The sequence below is a fragment of the Micropterus salmoides genome, unplaced genomic scaffold (assembly GCF_014851395.1).
Source record: "Micropterus salmoides isolate LMB-PRFRI ecotype aquatic unplaced genomic scaffold, ASM1485139v1 Ms_hic_scaffold_17, whole genome shotgun sequence".
NCBI classification, from domain to species: Eukaryota; Metazoa; Chordata; class Actinopteri; order Centrarchiformes; family Centrarchidae; genus Micropterus; species Micropterus salmoides.
Genome location: NW_024040817.1, coordinates 5,333,497 through 5,349,355, shown reverse-complemented (window position 1 = coordinate 5,349,355; position 15,859 = coordinate 5,333,497). Strand labels below are relative to the sequence as shown.

Below are 15,859 nucleotides of genomic sequence, written 5' to 3'. Positions count from 1 at the left end.
TCTTTACTGCTGCTACTATTACTACTGTTACAGTCTACTACTACTGTTACTACTACTGTTACTACTACTGTTACTACTACAGTCTTTACTGCTACTACTACTACTGTTACAGTCTACTACTACTGTTACTACTACTGTTACTACTACAGTCTTTACTGCTGCTACTATTACTACTGTTACAGTCTACTACTACTGTTACTACTACTGTTACTACTACAGTCTTTACTGCTGCTACTATTACTACTGTTACAGTCTACTACTACTGTTACTACTACTGTTACTACTACAGTCTTTACTGCTGCTACTATTACTACTGTTACAGTCTACTACTACTGTTACTACTACTGTTACTACTACTACTGTTACTACTACTGTTACTATTACTACTGTTACAGTCTACTACTACTGTTACTACTACTGTTACTACTACAGTCTTTACTGCTGCTACTATTACTACTGTTACAGTCTACTACTACTGTTACTACTACTGTTACTACTACTGTTACTACTACAGTCTTTACTGCTACTACTACTACTGTTACAGTCTACTACTACTGTTACTACTACTGTTACTACTACTGTTACTACTACAGTCTTTACTGCTGCTACTATTACTACTGTTACAGTCTACTACTACTGTTACTACTACTGTTACTACTACAGTCTTTACTGCTGCTACTATTACTACTGTTACAGTCTACTACTACTGTTACTACTACTGTTACTACTACAGTCTTTACTGCTGCTACTACAAATCAGACAGAAAATGTAATTTTTCTGAATTTTTTAGTTAATATTTAAAGACGTTAACATTAAGTCAAAATGAAGTCACAGTAATTGACAATTAAATTTATAATTAGACTAAACGGTATTTTCAGCTGTGTAGTTGAAGGTTTTCTGTCACAAAGTGAATTCACGACCAAGTATCTTAATACTTAAAAAGTCAACATGTTGACTCAGAGCCATGGAACTAAACAGTCCTAATGAAGTATTGTGATCTTCTGTAAATGAATGTGTATATACTGAAGAAGTCACTTTATTTTCTCAGTTTTGAGTGTTTGAGTATTTAATGTGTTTTCTAATGAAAATACAACTAAATGAGTTTTCCCTACTTATGGTACAAATGGTGTAAATCCGTCTTGCAGTGTCCGGTCAGATGTGTTACTGTCGCTGTGTGTCAGCTGACAGCTGAGGGGACAGGCTTCTGTTTTACAGGTACAGGCTTCACCTGGTTGATCCTCCTCGGCCTGGCTCGGCCGAGACGCACTGATTAGACTGAGTCAAGGCTTTTTTCTGTTATCCAGGATTTGTGAATTCTGCTTTTGCCCGAGGAGAGTGAAACTAAATTTGCCAGAGCAACTCGCTGACGTGATTGACCCTCCACCGTGAGGCAGCCTTCGAGCAGATCCACTTCAATCTATGGGACCGCTCCAGATCCACCACAACCCAGCAGCAAAGATCCGGACTGGACTCCCAGATTGACTCCGTAAGTGAAACTTTTTTTTTTCCTAAAGGTTTTTGTTTTTGTAAAACAACAATTTTAGTAGCCGTTATTTTAAGTTTATTTTTTTGCCTTTATTTAATGGTTAACTTCTGACATTCAAGGAATGAACTGCACCCATTCTTCTTTTCTTTTTGGGCGAGTGAATTCTCCTATTTGGACTAAGATTATCCTCTTTGTTTTGTGGACTGTAATTTTTGTGTGAAAATCTGAAATCCATGAATATGAAAGCTTTTGTGTTATTGTTTTTTTCTGAGGTGGTGGCTGGTAATTCAGTGATGATGTGCATTCTTTAAGTAATTAAAAAACAAAAATAATAAAATGAGCTGAAGATTAAAAACAAACTCATTGATGAGTTTTTTCATTGTTTATTGATGCGTTTCCATGCAGTTTAGTGAGGACATGTGACGTAGGGCGTGTGTTCTGGTTCTGTACATGATTGAAAACGTCTGCAAAGACACAAACAACAACAAAACCAGCTGTGTGCTTCCACTGATCTGATATCTGAAACCAAAGAGTGTCAACAAGGCGAAGTCATGTTTCTGCTTTTCCCTTTTTAAAGGAGCAGATTTCCATTCTGGTCTGTGTGAGGAGGAGGAGGAGGAGCTGCACACATTAAGTTAAGTGACATCTTGTTCACTAATTCATTTGACCAAATCACCTGGAGATTAGAAACAACACATGGATGGAGAGGGCGTCACACACCAAACCCAAATTAACCTAATGACAATAAAGTTTTTGTAGTTTCTATTAGCAGGAGAAATGTTTTCACCGAATAATTGTAATTATTACATCTTTATTATTATTATTTAATTACAAGATAAATATAAAATTTTTTGTAATTTATTCATTATGAGAAATCATCATGAGATATTTCATAATTACATGAAGAGAAATGTCAATTACAGCTTGCGAGATCTGAATCTCAGCGATGTAAAAAGGAAATTATGTCATGATTCTGAGGTTTGTTGCTTCACTTTTTTTTTTAGATAAATTAGTTTATTTATCATTTTAATTATTTTAATTTATTATTTTTATAATAATAAATAATGCTAAAATGTTCTACTTTTCCCCAATCAGATAAATACATTTATTTATTAATAATTATTTTATTTTTATTTTATTATTATTTAGCTTTATAATAATAGTAATAAATAAAAAATATAATGAACAATAAATTCATAAAGTTGCTGCACTTTTCCTCCCATCAGAGATACATTTATTATTTTTATAACTACATAAATAAATAATACATTTATGAAGTTGTTGCACTTATTCCCCGATCAGATATAAATTATTTATTATTATATATTTGTCAGCTCCTCCTGCATCGTTATGAGATGATGCTGTTTCTTCACCCACTGAAAAATAAGCTGTCAGTTTATCACACATGACGTTAGCATTTCTCACTGAAGCCAAGTCAGCATAAAGCCTCTTGTTGTTCTGCTTGATTTCAACAGAAACTCACAAAACGCCTCGATTAAAATCAAACCTCCAAACTGCTTTTAATGGATTTAGTGTTACACGTTTAGTAGCAACTAAAAGTTAAAAACAACAAGGAATCTTTTTACAAACTGACAATTCAGGATAAATGCACTTTTTTTTCACATTGAATTTCTTGAATGTGTTCGAGCTGATGGAAGAAAGAAGGCAATGAAAGGTTTTTAGTAGCAGGGACGAGTTTTAACAGGCTGCAGTGTTTTCCTCTCCAGACTCCACTCAGAAAAACAATGATTGTAGTAGCTTACAGTGGGGAAACAAAGAAATTTCAAGGGTTGCTGACACCTTTAAAAAACACCGGTCAATTTAACTATCAAATGTTTTTTTATTATGAAAAAGTGACTAGAATAACTTGTAAATATAAAGATATTTTTCCCGTCTGGACTGATGTAGGAGAGGAATACTCTTAGGTGTTAGAACTCGTCCGTGTAGCCGTCAAACGTCTGATATAAAAGCACTTCTCAGGTCAGAGATCCTTTGTCCCTCCTATTGCATTGATAAGAGTTTGTACCTTCTGTACATCTCAAGGCATCTTATTTTTCTCACAGGAAAACTAACATCAGTTCATTTACATACATACATATTCACAAATGAAAGAAACAAGAGAGTATTTGCTATTTAAGTTGCTTATCTGGTAAACTTTAGTCACAGCTGCATCTTTGTCAAGCGTATAAAGTAGCAGGCTAACAGTTAGCAGACGGTAACATGAGGCAGCTCTTACAATAACAGATCTGTGCTTCTCCTTCAATAGTGGTCAAAACACAAAACACCTCAGAGAACAACTGTACAGATGTTAATAGTACGACAGTAACCCCAAACATTGGCTTTATTCCAGTGAGAAGCTTTTATAGCATCTTTACAATTATATAATTTCCACCAGGCTGCAAACGGAAAACAGCTGGTTATGAGATCACTACCCGATGTATTAATATACAAGAATATAAAAGAAAACTGTGATTAAAAAATAAACAAAGTTAAACTCAAATTATGGTAGAAAAAGCTAACTAGCTTTTACTGTGTTCAACAGACTGGATATAAAGATGGATGCCGTGTCTCCACTTCCTGCCACTGTACAAAATCCTGGGTACGTGCGCTGTGATCTTTTGCTGGTATGTTATTTCAGAAAAAAATACATACGGTAGTCAACTATGAGAGACAACAAATTTGTTGATCGCATTGAATTGTGTTCTGAATTACACACATGATGTTTGTTAGTTTAAAATATAATTTAAGGCAAGAAAGTCAGTTTGTAGTAAAACTGTGAAGCCTGAACTTCATCTTTCATACAATGTAAGTCCCCCAACATGTTAGTGCTGTAATGCTAAGCTAACGTTAAATGCTTGGTTGCCATTAGCTAGGTAGCCTATGTTATGTTCTATGCACAGATGTTTCTAACCTCTGTGTAGCCCCCGAAGTTAGCCTGCTCGGCTGGCAAAAGTCAACACAGTGGACGCTGTAGCTCTACCGACAACAAGCGTTTGGCGGTGTAATTGCAGAACGACGGAGACATCGACGCACAAGTATAAATGCACGGCTACATGCGTAGCCTACAGCGTAGCTACGCATGTAGACCCTACGCAGGAGTATAAATCAAGCTTTTAGTTGTCTCTCGCTGTTGACTACCTTACATATTTTTGCCTTAGGCGCTCTATTTCTGCAAAAAATATTTAAGGCAAGAGACAACAGTTTTAATCCCGTTTGTCACTTTAAAAGAATTTAAGTCAAGAAAGTCACATTTTATTGTAAAACTGTAGAAGTGTAAGACTGAAAATATGTAATTACACAAACCACAAACCCAAAAGTCCCATATGACAGAAAAACGTCACTGAAGCTAACGTCACTGAAGCTAACGTCACTGAAGCTAACGTCACTGGCTTCTATGTGTAGATGATGTGATGAAAGGACCAGGAGTGGTTGGATTAAACACATCAGGCGAGATACATCTGTGCGTGGAATATAGCTAAATTACCTTGCTAGTAGCAAGCAGTAAACGTTAGCTTAGTATTACAGCGCTAACATGTTGGTGACATATAATGTGAGGCGAGAGATCTAGTTAATTTAGCGGTTTCCCACAAAACTAAATGTTACTTTACTGTTTAACAACAAACTGCGACTTTCATGGCCGTAACTATCTTTTCAACCGACAAACATCTTGTGTGTAATTCAGGAGACAATTCAAACACGATCTAAACATTAGTTGTCTCTTGCCGTTGATTACCGTTCGTTATTTTCCCGAAATAAGGTCACATAGGGCGGAACAGACAGACTTAGGCTCTCTGAGATGTTTTGGCTTCACCTTTAGGGAGCGGTCATGTCGTCCATCTTTATATACAGTCTGTGTTGTGTTCATGTCTGTCACTAACTAGCTAGCTACCTAGCTTGTCACGGCTCTTGGTGTTTGTTAGCTGTAAGCTTTAGCACTTCTACTAACCGACTCTTGCAGTTAATGACATATTGACTTTGATTTAAACATTACTTGACACAGCCTATATGTCTAAAACACAATGATGTTCAACAGACGAAAAAAGGAGAAGGAAGAGGAAAAATAAAACAAGCTAGCCATGATTTTAGATGAGTCGTTGACAAGCTAATGGCTAACAAGAAACAGCAGCCTGGAAATATTGATTTACAATGACTTTGTAGCAATGAAAACAGTCTTTACATGACAAGCAGATGATGAAATAATACATTTTATCACTGCAGTGTGTACGTAGTCTCTGCTCTTGAACAGTGAGGTAGCTAGTTAGCTCTGGTGTCTCAAAGTGAAGACAGGCCACCTGGCTTGAAATAGACTGACTTAACTTAACACTATCAAAAAATAAATACACTTTTCTGAAATGAAACATGAACATTCAGGAAAAGAAAGCAGCTATTTCGAATGGTAAAAAGCCACACATTTAAGTGAGAACCTGTTTTAATCAAAATTCCACATCTGCTGTTGTTTGTTAGCCATTAGCATGACATGGCTTAGCTGGAATGGTGTCTAGCCAGGTGTGAGTAATGTTCTGCTGTCTGTCAACCATAAATCATTTCAACACTAGCGGTATTTTATTTTTATACAAATGTGAGCAGATAAGTGCAGTTAATGAGTCATTAACTGTGAAAGACAGCAGCCTACTTAGCTAGTTAAAAATGAGTTAATTGTTAGTTAGACAGCTTTATACATTTTTGGTCATTCTACCACCATAAATACAACTGTAGTTATAAACGTAGGGTACAAGAGCATTGACTAGCTAATATCTCGGCTAGCTAACTTACAGTAGAAGAACGAGCAGGTAGTTACAGACCTGAACAAACTGTTTTCTAGCAAAATAGCTAACAGTTCTGGTAGCACAAGCTAATGTTGGCGTCTGCGACATTAGTTAGCTAGTTTTCTAATCTATCTTAAATCGTCTAAAAACTAAGTATTTTAAGACATACTTAATGTCACTCTCAACTCTTCACATTATAGACGCTTTGCCAAGACCCGTTGGCGTCACCTTTTAACACCATGGGTACCCTTTAGCATCGTTTATTTATTTTTTTTACATTTTAGGGCAGTCAAGTTAACAACTAAACATGCAACGTCTGGTTAACCTTCAAAATAAGAGTATTTGTCAACATTGCGAAACGTCGTGAAGTAAGTAGTTAAGGTTTAGTAAGAGATCAGGGTTTGGATTAAAATAATAAAGAACATTACCGGTCTCCTGGTTAAAAGTCTAGTTTCTGGCCCTCCTTCCACCTCAACCACCTCCTTACTCTGACTTTTATGTTAAATATTCTTCACTCGCCTTTAGTGTTCAAAACTGATGCTGCAAGGTTTCCCCCAGTACGTTACAAACTGACGCCAAAGGGTGTTGTCCATGCGTCTGTATGTGATGACTTAGGAGTGAGAACGGGTTGCTCAAAGACAAACTCAGTATTTCTTATGTCCAAACAATATGCTCATACACCGGTGTGATACTCTGGAATAAAGCCATGTAAGTGTTACAGCATTAGTTATAACATCATTATAAAAGTGTTTGTCAATGCTGAGAGAACATCTGAGGGGAAAAAATATTTTAGTGGGCTGGTATTGTAAAAAAAAAACATTCACATATTCAGAAAACTGATTATCACTGATCTCCTCATGAAGAAAAGTAAACTTTCTGTCAAACACAGAAATACAGTCCCTCGCTCTCATTCAGCCAATCCACAGAGCCGCCTCTCCTGATTGGCCAGAGTTAATCAAGGGAATGCATCTTGGGGCCAATCAGGAAGGAAGAGAATTTGTTAAATATGCAAATAGACTGTATTGTTAAAGGACACATAACATGAATTCAGAATTATACACAGATGTACAGTTAGTGGAACATGGATAATGAGGTTCTTGCATAAAAATGTTGACGCTGACGAATCGTTTCACCGCTCGGTGGCCATTTTGGCTCAAAAACGAAGGAAAGTAAAGTGGAGTGTCAATCTGAACCCGCCTGTTATTATGCATTCATGTAAATATGTTTTAACTCAACGCTGTGGAGTTTCGTTATCATTAGCATCTTTAACATGTTGTGTACGGTGTGTGTTGACGAAAAGAAATTACACAAAATATCTTCTGAAATTCCCCACGGACCCTTCTTAAAACTAAAACTACAAAACATAGGACATTAAAATTATTCAGTGACAAACATGCTGATTAAATAAAGTGGGGAGTTGACATTGTTTATTCACCAGACGCTCGTCACGTTTGTTTAGTTTGTAGTTCTGTTTTAAAATCAGGATGTTAGGACGATTAATGATTTCACAAAGTCTCCGAATATTTAGGAAGGCATTAAACCTTTACAATTATATCTTCTTAAAATAGTGATTTATAGGTCCAATAAATCTTAGTTTTACATTAAAACAACGCGTTTGTCACTGTTGACAGTTTATGTACTAAAAACTGGGTTACAGTTTGTTTTTGGATTCAAAAACAACAATGACGACATGCTAACGTTACGGATGTTTATCAAAAGATATCTAACTCGTTGGCTGGAATTATAGTTGTGTTCAAAAAGACGTTCAAAATCACAACAACTGGGCATCGAACAAGTTAATCAGCTGATCCAAAAAAGAAAAGGATGTATGTTTGTACAAGTATTAAAAAAACAAAGTCACACGAATGTTGACGAGCGCCTCAGCTCACATGCAGCCTGGAGAGCCGTTAGCGTGCATGCTCACAGTTAGCAAGTTGACATGCTAATACTTAGCTGAAGCTAACAGGGATTCAGTCATTGGTTTCTTGTGATAAACTTGTCGATCCAATATTTTCTAAATATTTCACTTCCTTAGAGCAGCGAGACGTGAAGAACGCTGGAATGAGCTTCCTGGATAAACAAATGATTTCTTTTCTGATGTTTTAGACCCAGTAGTGATAACTGTCTGGTGAAAACAATCAAAACTCAACATGTCAAGAAATTCTGTTGGAAGATAAACTGGTCTCCACCATTTCAAACTAAAGAGTGATGTCTCTTTCTTTTTTAAACCGTCTTTCTCTGAACATCCAGAGAGCAACGAAAACATGTTGTGCTTCCTCCACATAGTGTTTTTCTCAATGTTCTGTTCTTTAAGAACAACCAAACATACAGAACCGACTGTCGCACAGTTTCTTCATGACGAGAAGCTGCAGATGTCCTGCTGGTGTTTGTCGCGTTGATATTTTGGATTTCAAATCTTTCTGATATGAAGCACGAGAGGATCAGCTGGAACGAACTGCTGCTGAGGTTTAATGGCCGACATGAAACTACAAATTGAATATTAGGGACAAGCTCCTTTTCCTTATTCACTTTTTATAGACGTCATTTCTTAAGAAACTTAAGTGACAGATTCAGATGTTTTTGTCCTGATCCAAAACACTACAAACACTCAGCTTCAATGTTTCCTCCCGTTTGTTATCCGAACACTGTGTGCTGGTTCAGAGTAAAATCCAGCAGAATCCAACAGCAGTTTAAGAGTTTGTTTAATAAATTTGTCTCGGGCAGCAACAGGATAAACCTGGAATCTGAATTCGGATGCTTCCAGCCCATTTAGTGTTCCTCTTCCACGTACGATTTTTCTCAGGATGTAAAAACCGACCTTGAAAATATCCGAACGATACTTTCCCAGCTGCCCTTGAACGCAGCGAAACAAATCTTGAGATCACCTAAAATTTTATCAGCTGATCCTCAGATTCAAAACGAACCTGTTAGAAACTTCAGAGCCAGGTGCGATGAACACAGCGGAGGTTAACAAGAAACTCGAATCCAATAAATTCCTTCAGCGCCACCTTCTCTTTGCTGAACCCAAACAAAAGCAGCTAGTAAAAGTTGAAACATCAAGAGTCTGCAGGAGGTGTAGCGGCGTGTCCGCGGTCACATGATTCCATTGGTGACGTACTGGAAAGAGTCGTAGAGTTTGGTGGTGATGGAGCGCATGGATCCGTCCACCAGCTGCTCCACCAGCAGCTGCAGCTGCTCCTCCGTCAGAGACATGTGGAAACGCTCCTTCAGGCCACGGATGGTGCTGGAGCCGTGAAAGCAGGGCAGGTGGGAACCTGGAGGAGGAAGTAAAAGACACGGGAGGAAACATCAATGGAAATGTCGGGAGGAGGAAACAAAATCAGAAAGCTTCATTGTCATTGAACATACTTCAACGCAATTTCAGTACAACTCCCCTCAATGTACAGTCAGTGAAGATGCACTGCAGAAACCGTCGGCACAAGGAGGAGGAAAACGCGCCGTAGCACGGGGAGGGAAACAAAACGGGAGGGAAAGAAAACGCGCCGTAGCACGGGGAGGGAAACAAAACACGCCGTAGCACGGGGAGGGAAACAAAACACGCCGTAGCACGGGAAGGGAAACAAAACACGCCGTAGCACGGGAAGGGAAACAAAACACGCCGTAGCACGTAGAGGAAGCAAATCTCGCCACAGGAAAACTATCAGCTTTGTAAATGCTCCGTATTTGTATAGCGCCTTTCTAGTCTTTGACCACTCAAAGCGCTTTTACACTACATCTACATTTACCATTCATACACTGAGCCTAAGTGCTCAAACTAACATTCATACACTGGCGGAACAGCCGCCAGAGGCAATTCGGGGTTCAGTATCTTACCCAAGGACACTTCGACATGCAGCTGGAGGAGCCGGGGATTGAACCGCCGACCTTCCAATTAACGGCCAACCCGCTCGTCCTCCTGAGACACCTCCTGTGTCTTTGTTGTGTTTCAGATCAACGATATAGAACAAAGTGATAACTAAGTAACAGCATGCCTCATTCACGTTGTCAGAAATCTACACTATAGACAATCAGATTTCACACCAAGCTTAAATTCACCTGTGTACTTTCACGATTGGTTGCTGGTATAAAGAAAATTACCATATTTGGATCAGACATCTTTCTGCAGCAGATAGAGCTTTTCACATTGTGCAGACAGCGACAGCAGGAGGACATGCAGCATTAGAAAGCTAACTTTTAGGAGACCTCTACAGGCACGCAGAGACAAACTGCAGGAAAATAAACCACTTAATGTGGGTTTAGGACTTTTTCTTTCCTTTAGTCTGAAACAAGACATGTTAAGGAAGAAAAGTAGCCCTAAATCTGAAAACTGACCAGTTCCTGACAATGTTTTTCTGATGTCACCTTTAGTTCTTAGTAAATGTACTGGTGTTACCTTGCTGCATGATCTCCACTATCTGCAGCACCTTCTCCATGTGTTTCCTGGCGGCGATCAGACCCTGAAGCATCAACATCTTATAGTAGATGAACATGTCGCCGTCCAGACCGCCCATCACCTGAAACACAGACCGCGTCAGTAACCTCCACTGAACTCCTGCCACAACGTGTTGGACGATGTCTCGCTGAAGGTCGTTTACTCACGTCCACGAACTCCGACGTGAGTTTGAAGGCGGACGTCTCGAAGCCGAGGTTACGAGGAGAGCTGGAGAGGATGAAGCCGAAGTCGATGTGGATGATGTGACCTTCAGAGTCCAGCAGGATGTTCCCGTTGTGTCTGCGGAGATCAGTTACACATCAGAGGGATGTGATGCCAACACGTTTACCATGTTCACCATCTTAGTTCAGCGTGTCTCACCTGTCTTTCACCTGCAGCAGGTAACAGATGAGGCTGTATCCGGCACAGCTCTGGACGAAGTTCCTCTGGGCGGTGAGGAAAGCTTCGGTGGTGAAGCTGCCGTGTTCCTGCAGGAAGTAGTCGAGCAGAGACAACTGACTCTGTTTACGCACCTGTTGGACATGAAACACAAACACAGTTTAGAAAAGAAAACACCTGAACGCTCGGATCGTTTATTTTAGGACGGCACCAAACTTTTCTACCATCTGTAAAACGTCAGTGGGATTTTAAATGTTTTGCAAACAAATACTCACTTTTATCAATAAAAATACTAATTAACTATTGTTAATAAATGCAGCTACTAAATGGGACTTGTGGCGCGGCGTTTCTGACTGTCACTGCAAAGAGTTCCCATGATGCTTTGCCCTGTGTGTACCTGGTGGAGAGAGACGGCGTTGAGGACGGGTTCGATCATGCCGCTGTCGGATGACATCACCAGGATCTTGTAGGGTTTGATCCACAGAGGAACTCTCTCCTGCTGCCAGATGGACTGCGCACACACACACACACACACACAAAGAACACACACGAATCAGTTTTCTGTCGGATCGACTTCCTGCGAAACACAAAATCTGTTCCCACAAAGAAACGACCTCACGATAGCGTCATCACTAGAACCTGAAATAAAAGACTCTGTTTGGTCTGAAGCATCAAACCAGGCACATGCAGTAAAATGATACTGGACCTCGTGAGTACCAAACAACAACAGAATAAATTGCGCTCTGTCGTCTGTTGCAGGTGTGTCGGTACCTGCAGCTGCCGGAGGACCTGATAGGCCAGCAGCTCCTGCCTCAGGTCGTCTCCACACTTCACGATGACGGACAGCAGCCTCCAGTTCAGCAGGTGACCGTACGGAGAGGCTTCTCTGATCCGCCTGCAGAGAAACGCACAGTAAATACACAGAAACACAGTGTCGGTGACAGAACGCTGAGAGGTGTTCACGGACTCACCTGACTTTCTCCTCCCAGGGCTCTTTGAGGGCGACGGCCGACGGGTCCTCGGGGTCTCTCCGGAACGAGGTCGGAGTGTGAGCGAGGTTCTCCGATAGACGGCGTCTGGAGAACAGATACAGCACGAGGACAACGAGACCAAGCGTTAGAACGATCCGTCTCCATGTCACTGACTTCAGTTTCAATTGGACAGGTCTGATAAATCTGCGCCGTCCTCAGGTTCTGCCAACACGTTCTCATCCCGACTCGTCACATATGGACGCTTGGTCAACGCCCTGGGTAACCTTCAGGGTTTAGATTTTGCACGTTTAGCCGTCAAGTTATTTTCAAAATAAAACAAGTACTAATGTTGTGAAACGTTGCAGTTTGGATGAGGAAGATCTCATTGTTCAGGTTAAAATAAGTATAACTGTCTAAGTTCAGAAATGTTGCCTTACGTTACTGACGTAACCTACACAACTTAAATAAAAAACATTCCATGTTGACTTTTTGTCTCTCGCACAGGAAATGAACACTGGTCTCCTGGTTGAAAGTCCGGTTTCTGGTCCACCGTCCACCCCAACCACCTACTTAAGCCCCCGGCGTCGCAAACTGCTTTCTTCACAGCCTGCGTACTTTGCGTGTACCTGGAGGATTAAGTAAAACTTACTTCAAAGCACGGTGCACTTCCTGTCTGCTCGGAGGCGTTGCGAGGCTACCCAGCCAACCAATCACAGAGCTTACGGTCACGACATGTAGTTACATTTGAGGAGGTGCACGTCAAGCGATGGCATAGTGTAGGGGGCTACGCACAGGCTACGCTGTTGATTCGGCGCAGAAGTATAAATTACACTTCACCCAGTGCGTTGAACTATGACCCCAACGGGTCCTTGACAACGTGTCCATATGTGACGACTTGGGAGTTTGAACGCTTTGGTTCTGCAGTAAATTCACTGCAGTGAAACAACTCATGCAGAAGCCAACATGTGAAGTTAACGTGGAATATACAGTATCTCCCCTCACCCCTCACATTTACGTGAATATTTGATTTTCCCTTAGGGGTCCTCACTTTAGTTGCCAGCGGTTTAGACATTAACGGCTTTGTGATGTGTTATTTTGAGGGGACAGCAGATTTACACTGTTATACACTCACTACTTTACACTGGAGCGAAGTGTCATTTCTTCAGTGTCGTCACGTGAACAGATAGAATCAGATATTTACAAAGATGTGAGGGGTGGACTCAGTTTGGTGAGATACTATATGTGCTCCTTTAAACTTCACGGTCGATATTAATTTACTCCACTGATCTTTCATTTATTGTCTACATTGTTGTTGTTTTGGTTTATGGTGTGGATGTATTTTTCTGTGTACTGTAGTCTCACCATCGTGAGCAATGTATGATCCAGAGTCAAATTCCTCGTATGTGCACACAAACCTGGCAAATAAAGCTGATTCTGATTTATGTGACGTGTGATTGGAGAATATATAGATATGAAATATGACTTTTATTACATGGAGTCTGGTGGGAATGTTCTCATGTCATGTTTCTCTGCAAAACACTGAGGCAGACGCTTGTGCGGTTAGACCTTCAACGCGGTCACATGGCGTGCAACGTACCTGATGTCTCCGGCGGCGATGAAAACCGGCTCTTTGCTCTCCAGACTCGTGATGCTGTCGACTGAAAACTGACTGATGTTATCGCTGCTGCTGGTCTGAGCCTCCCCCTGCAACACACACACTTTATATTTAGCTGTTCCTGCTTCACCAAAAACCTGTCACGGATTATTCATTAGCGGCGTGCTTTTTGTTTGGGCACTGAAAAGGTTAACCAGCTGTGGAAACACCTGTTCAGGTGTCCACAGGTGTGACTGTTTTATTGTGGTTCATGTATTTACGGACCTTTTCTTTAACACATTGTAAACACTTGATGCAGTGTGTAAACCGTTATCGCGAGTTCAAATCAATATAACGCTAACAATCAAACAAAGGGTCGTCTCACCTCCACCTGCAGCTGCCCGATGTCGTCGGTGGCCCACGCCTCGTCGTCGTTGTCGTAGTTCGGAACGGTGGAGAAACTTCCTGCTCGGTGCTCTGATGTCATCCCGCCGTTAGCGTTAGCCGCGGTGACGCCACCGCCACAGTCCAGGTTCTCCGCAGAACGAGCCGAGCGGATCCTCGTCTCCGGGATCCGGACGGGAAGAGGAGACGTCTCGAAGCTCTCGCACTCCAACACCTCCACGTAGATGATGTACGGAGCCTGAGGAGGAGGGAGGAGAGAGAGGAGGAGGTGGTCAGGTTGTGTTCCCCTGCTCCCTGCTCAGGTTGTGCTCCCCTGCTCAGGTTGTGTTCCCTGCTCCCTGCTCAGGTTGTGTTCCCCTGCTCCCTGCTCAGGTTGTGTTCCCCTGCTCCCTGCTCAGGTTGTGTTCCCCTGCTCCCTGCTCAGGTTGTGTTCCCCTGCTCCCTGCTCAGGTTGTGTTCCCCTGCTCCCTGCTCAGGTTGTGTTCCCCTGCTCCCTGCTCAGGTTGTGTTCCCCTGCTCCCTGCTCAGGTTGTGTTCCCCTGCTCCCTGCTCAGGTTGTGTTCCCTGCTCCCTGCTCAGGTTGTGTTCCCCTGCTCCCTGCTCAGGTTGTGTTCCCCTGCTCAGGTTGTGTTCCCTGCTCCCTGCTCAGGTTGTGTTCCCCTGCTCAGGTTGTGTTCCCTGCTCCCTGCTCAGGTTGTGTTCCCCTGCTCAGGTTGTGTTCCCTGCTCCCTGCTCAGGTGTGTTCCCCTGCTCAGGTTGTGTTCCCCTGTTCCCCTGCTCAGGTTGTGTTCCCCTGTTCCCCTGCTCAGGTTGTGTTCCCCTGTTCCCCTGCTCAGGTTGTGTTCCCCTGTTCCCCTGCTCAGGTTGTGTTCCCTGCTCCCTGCTCAGGTGTGTTCCCCTGCTCAGGTTGTGTTCCCCTGTTCCCCTGCTCAGGTTGTGTTCCCCTGTTCCCCTGCTCAGGTTGTGTTCCCCTGTTCCCCTGCTCAGGTTGTGTTCCCCTGCTCCCCTGCTCAGGTTGTGCTCCCCTGCTCAGGTTGTGTTCCCCTGCTCAGGTTGTGCTCCCCTGCTCCCCTGCTCAGGTTGTGTTCCCCTGCTCCCCTGCTCAGGTTGTGTTCCCCTGCTCCCCTGCTCAGGTTGTGTTCCCCTGCTCAGGTTGTGCTCCCCTGCTCCCCTGCTCAGGTTGTGCTCCCCTGCTCCCCTGCTCAGGTTGTGCTCCCCTGCTCAGGTTGTGTTCCCCTGCTCAGGTTGTGTTCCCCTGCTCCCCTGCTCAGGTTGTGTTCCCCTGCTCCCCTGCTCAGGTTGTGTTCCCCTGCTCCCCTGCTCCCGTTGTGTTCCCCTGCTCCCCTGCTCCCGTTGTGTTCCCCTGCTCCCCTGCTCCCGTTGTGTTCCCCTGCTCCCCTGCTCTCGTTGTGTTCCCCTGCTCTCGTTGTGTTCCCCTGCTCCGGTTGTGTTCCCCTGCTCAGGTTGTGTTCCCCTGCTCAGGTTGTGTTCCCCTGCTCAGGTTGTGTTCCCCTGCTCAGGTTGTGTTCCCCTGCTCCCCTGCTCAGGTTGTGTTCCCCTGCTCCCCTGCTCAGGTTGTGTTCCCCTGCTCCCCTGCTCAGGTTGTGTTCCCCTGCTCCCCTGCTCAGGTTGTGTTCCCCTGCTCCCGTTGTGTTCCCCTGCTCCCCTGCTCAGGTTGTGTTCCCCTGCTCAGGTTGTGTTCCCCTGCTCCCCTGCTCAGGTTGTGTTCCCCTGCTCCCGTTGTGTTCCCCTGCTCCCCTGCTCAGGTTGTGTTCCCCTGCTCCCTGCTCAGGTTGTGTTCCCCTG

At 42.7% G+C, this 15,859-nt stretch overlaps 1 protein-coding gene and 1 long non-coding RNA gene across 2 annotated transcripts in view; one reads left to right on the top strand and one right to left on the bottom strand.

Moving 5' to 3' along the window:
* Positions 1-1,857: 1,857 nt before the first annotated feature.
* The window catches only part of LOC119906888 (phosphatidylinositol 4-kinase beta-like), a 33,870-nt gene continuing 19,868 nt past the window's right edge, over positions 1,858-15,859 (bottom strand). The window contains exons 6-14 of the mRNA XM_038724326.1: positions 14,034-14,291; positions 13,652-13,758; positions 12,055-12,159; positions 11,855-11,978; positions 11,481-11,594; positions 11,066-11,217; positions 10,852-10,984; positions 10,646-10,766; positions 1,858-9,527 (exon numbers count right to left, since the gene is read on the bottom strand). Coding sequence (XP_038580254.1) covers positions 9,346-9,527; positions 10,646-10,766; positions 10,852-10,984; positions 11,066-11,217; positions 11,481-11,594; positions 11,855-11,978; positions 12,055-12,159; positions 13,652-13,758; positions 14,034-14,291 — 1,296 coding nt within the window. The 3' untranslated portion in view covers positions 1,858-9,345. The remainder of the gene's footprint in view (positions 9,528-10,645; positions 10,767-10,851; positions 10,985-11,065; positions 11,218-11,480; positions 11,595-11,854; positions 11,979-12,054; positions 12,160-13,651; positions 13,759-14,033; positions 14,292-15,859) is intronic.
* Positions 3,983-13,496, top strand: LOC119906938. The gene is made up of 4 exons (XR_005445057.1): positions 3,983-4,110; positions 11,843-11,995; positions 12,073-12,333; positions 12,559-13,496. It is a non-coding gene; the product is annotated as an uncharacterized LOC119906938 (long non-coding RNA).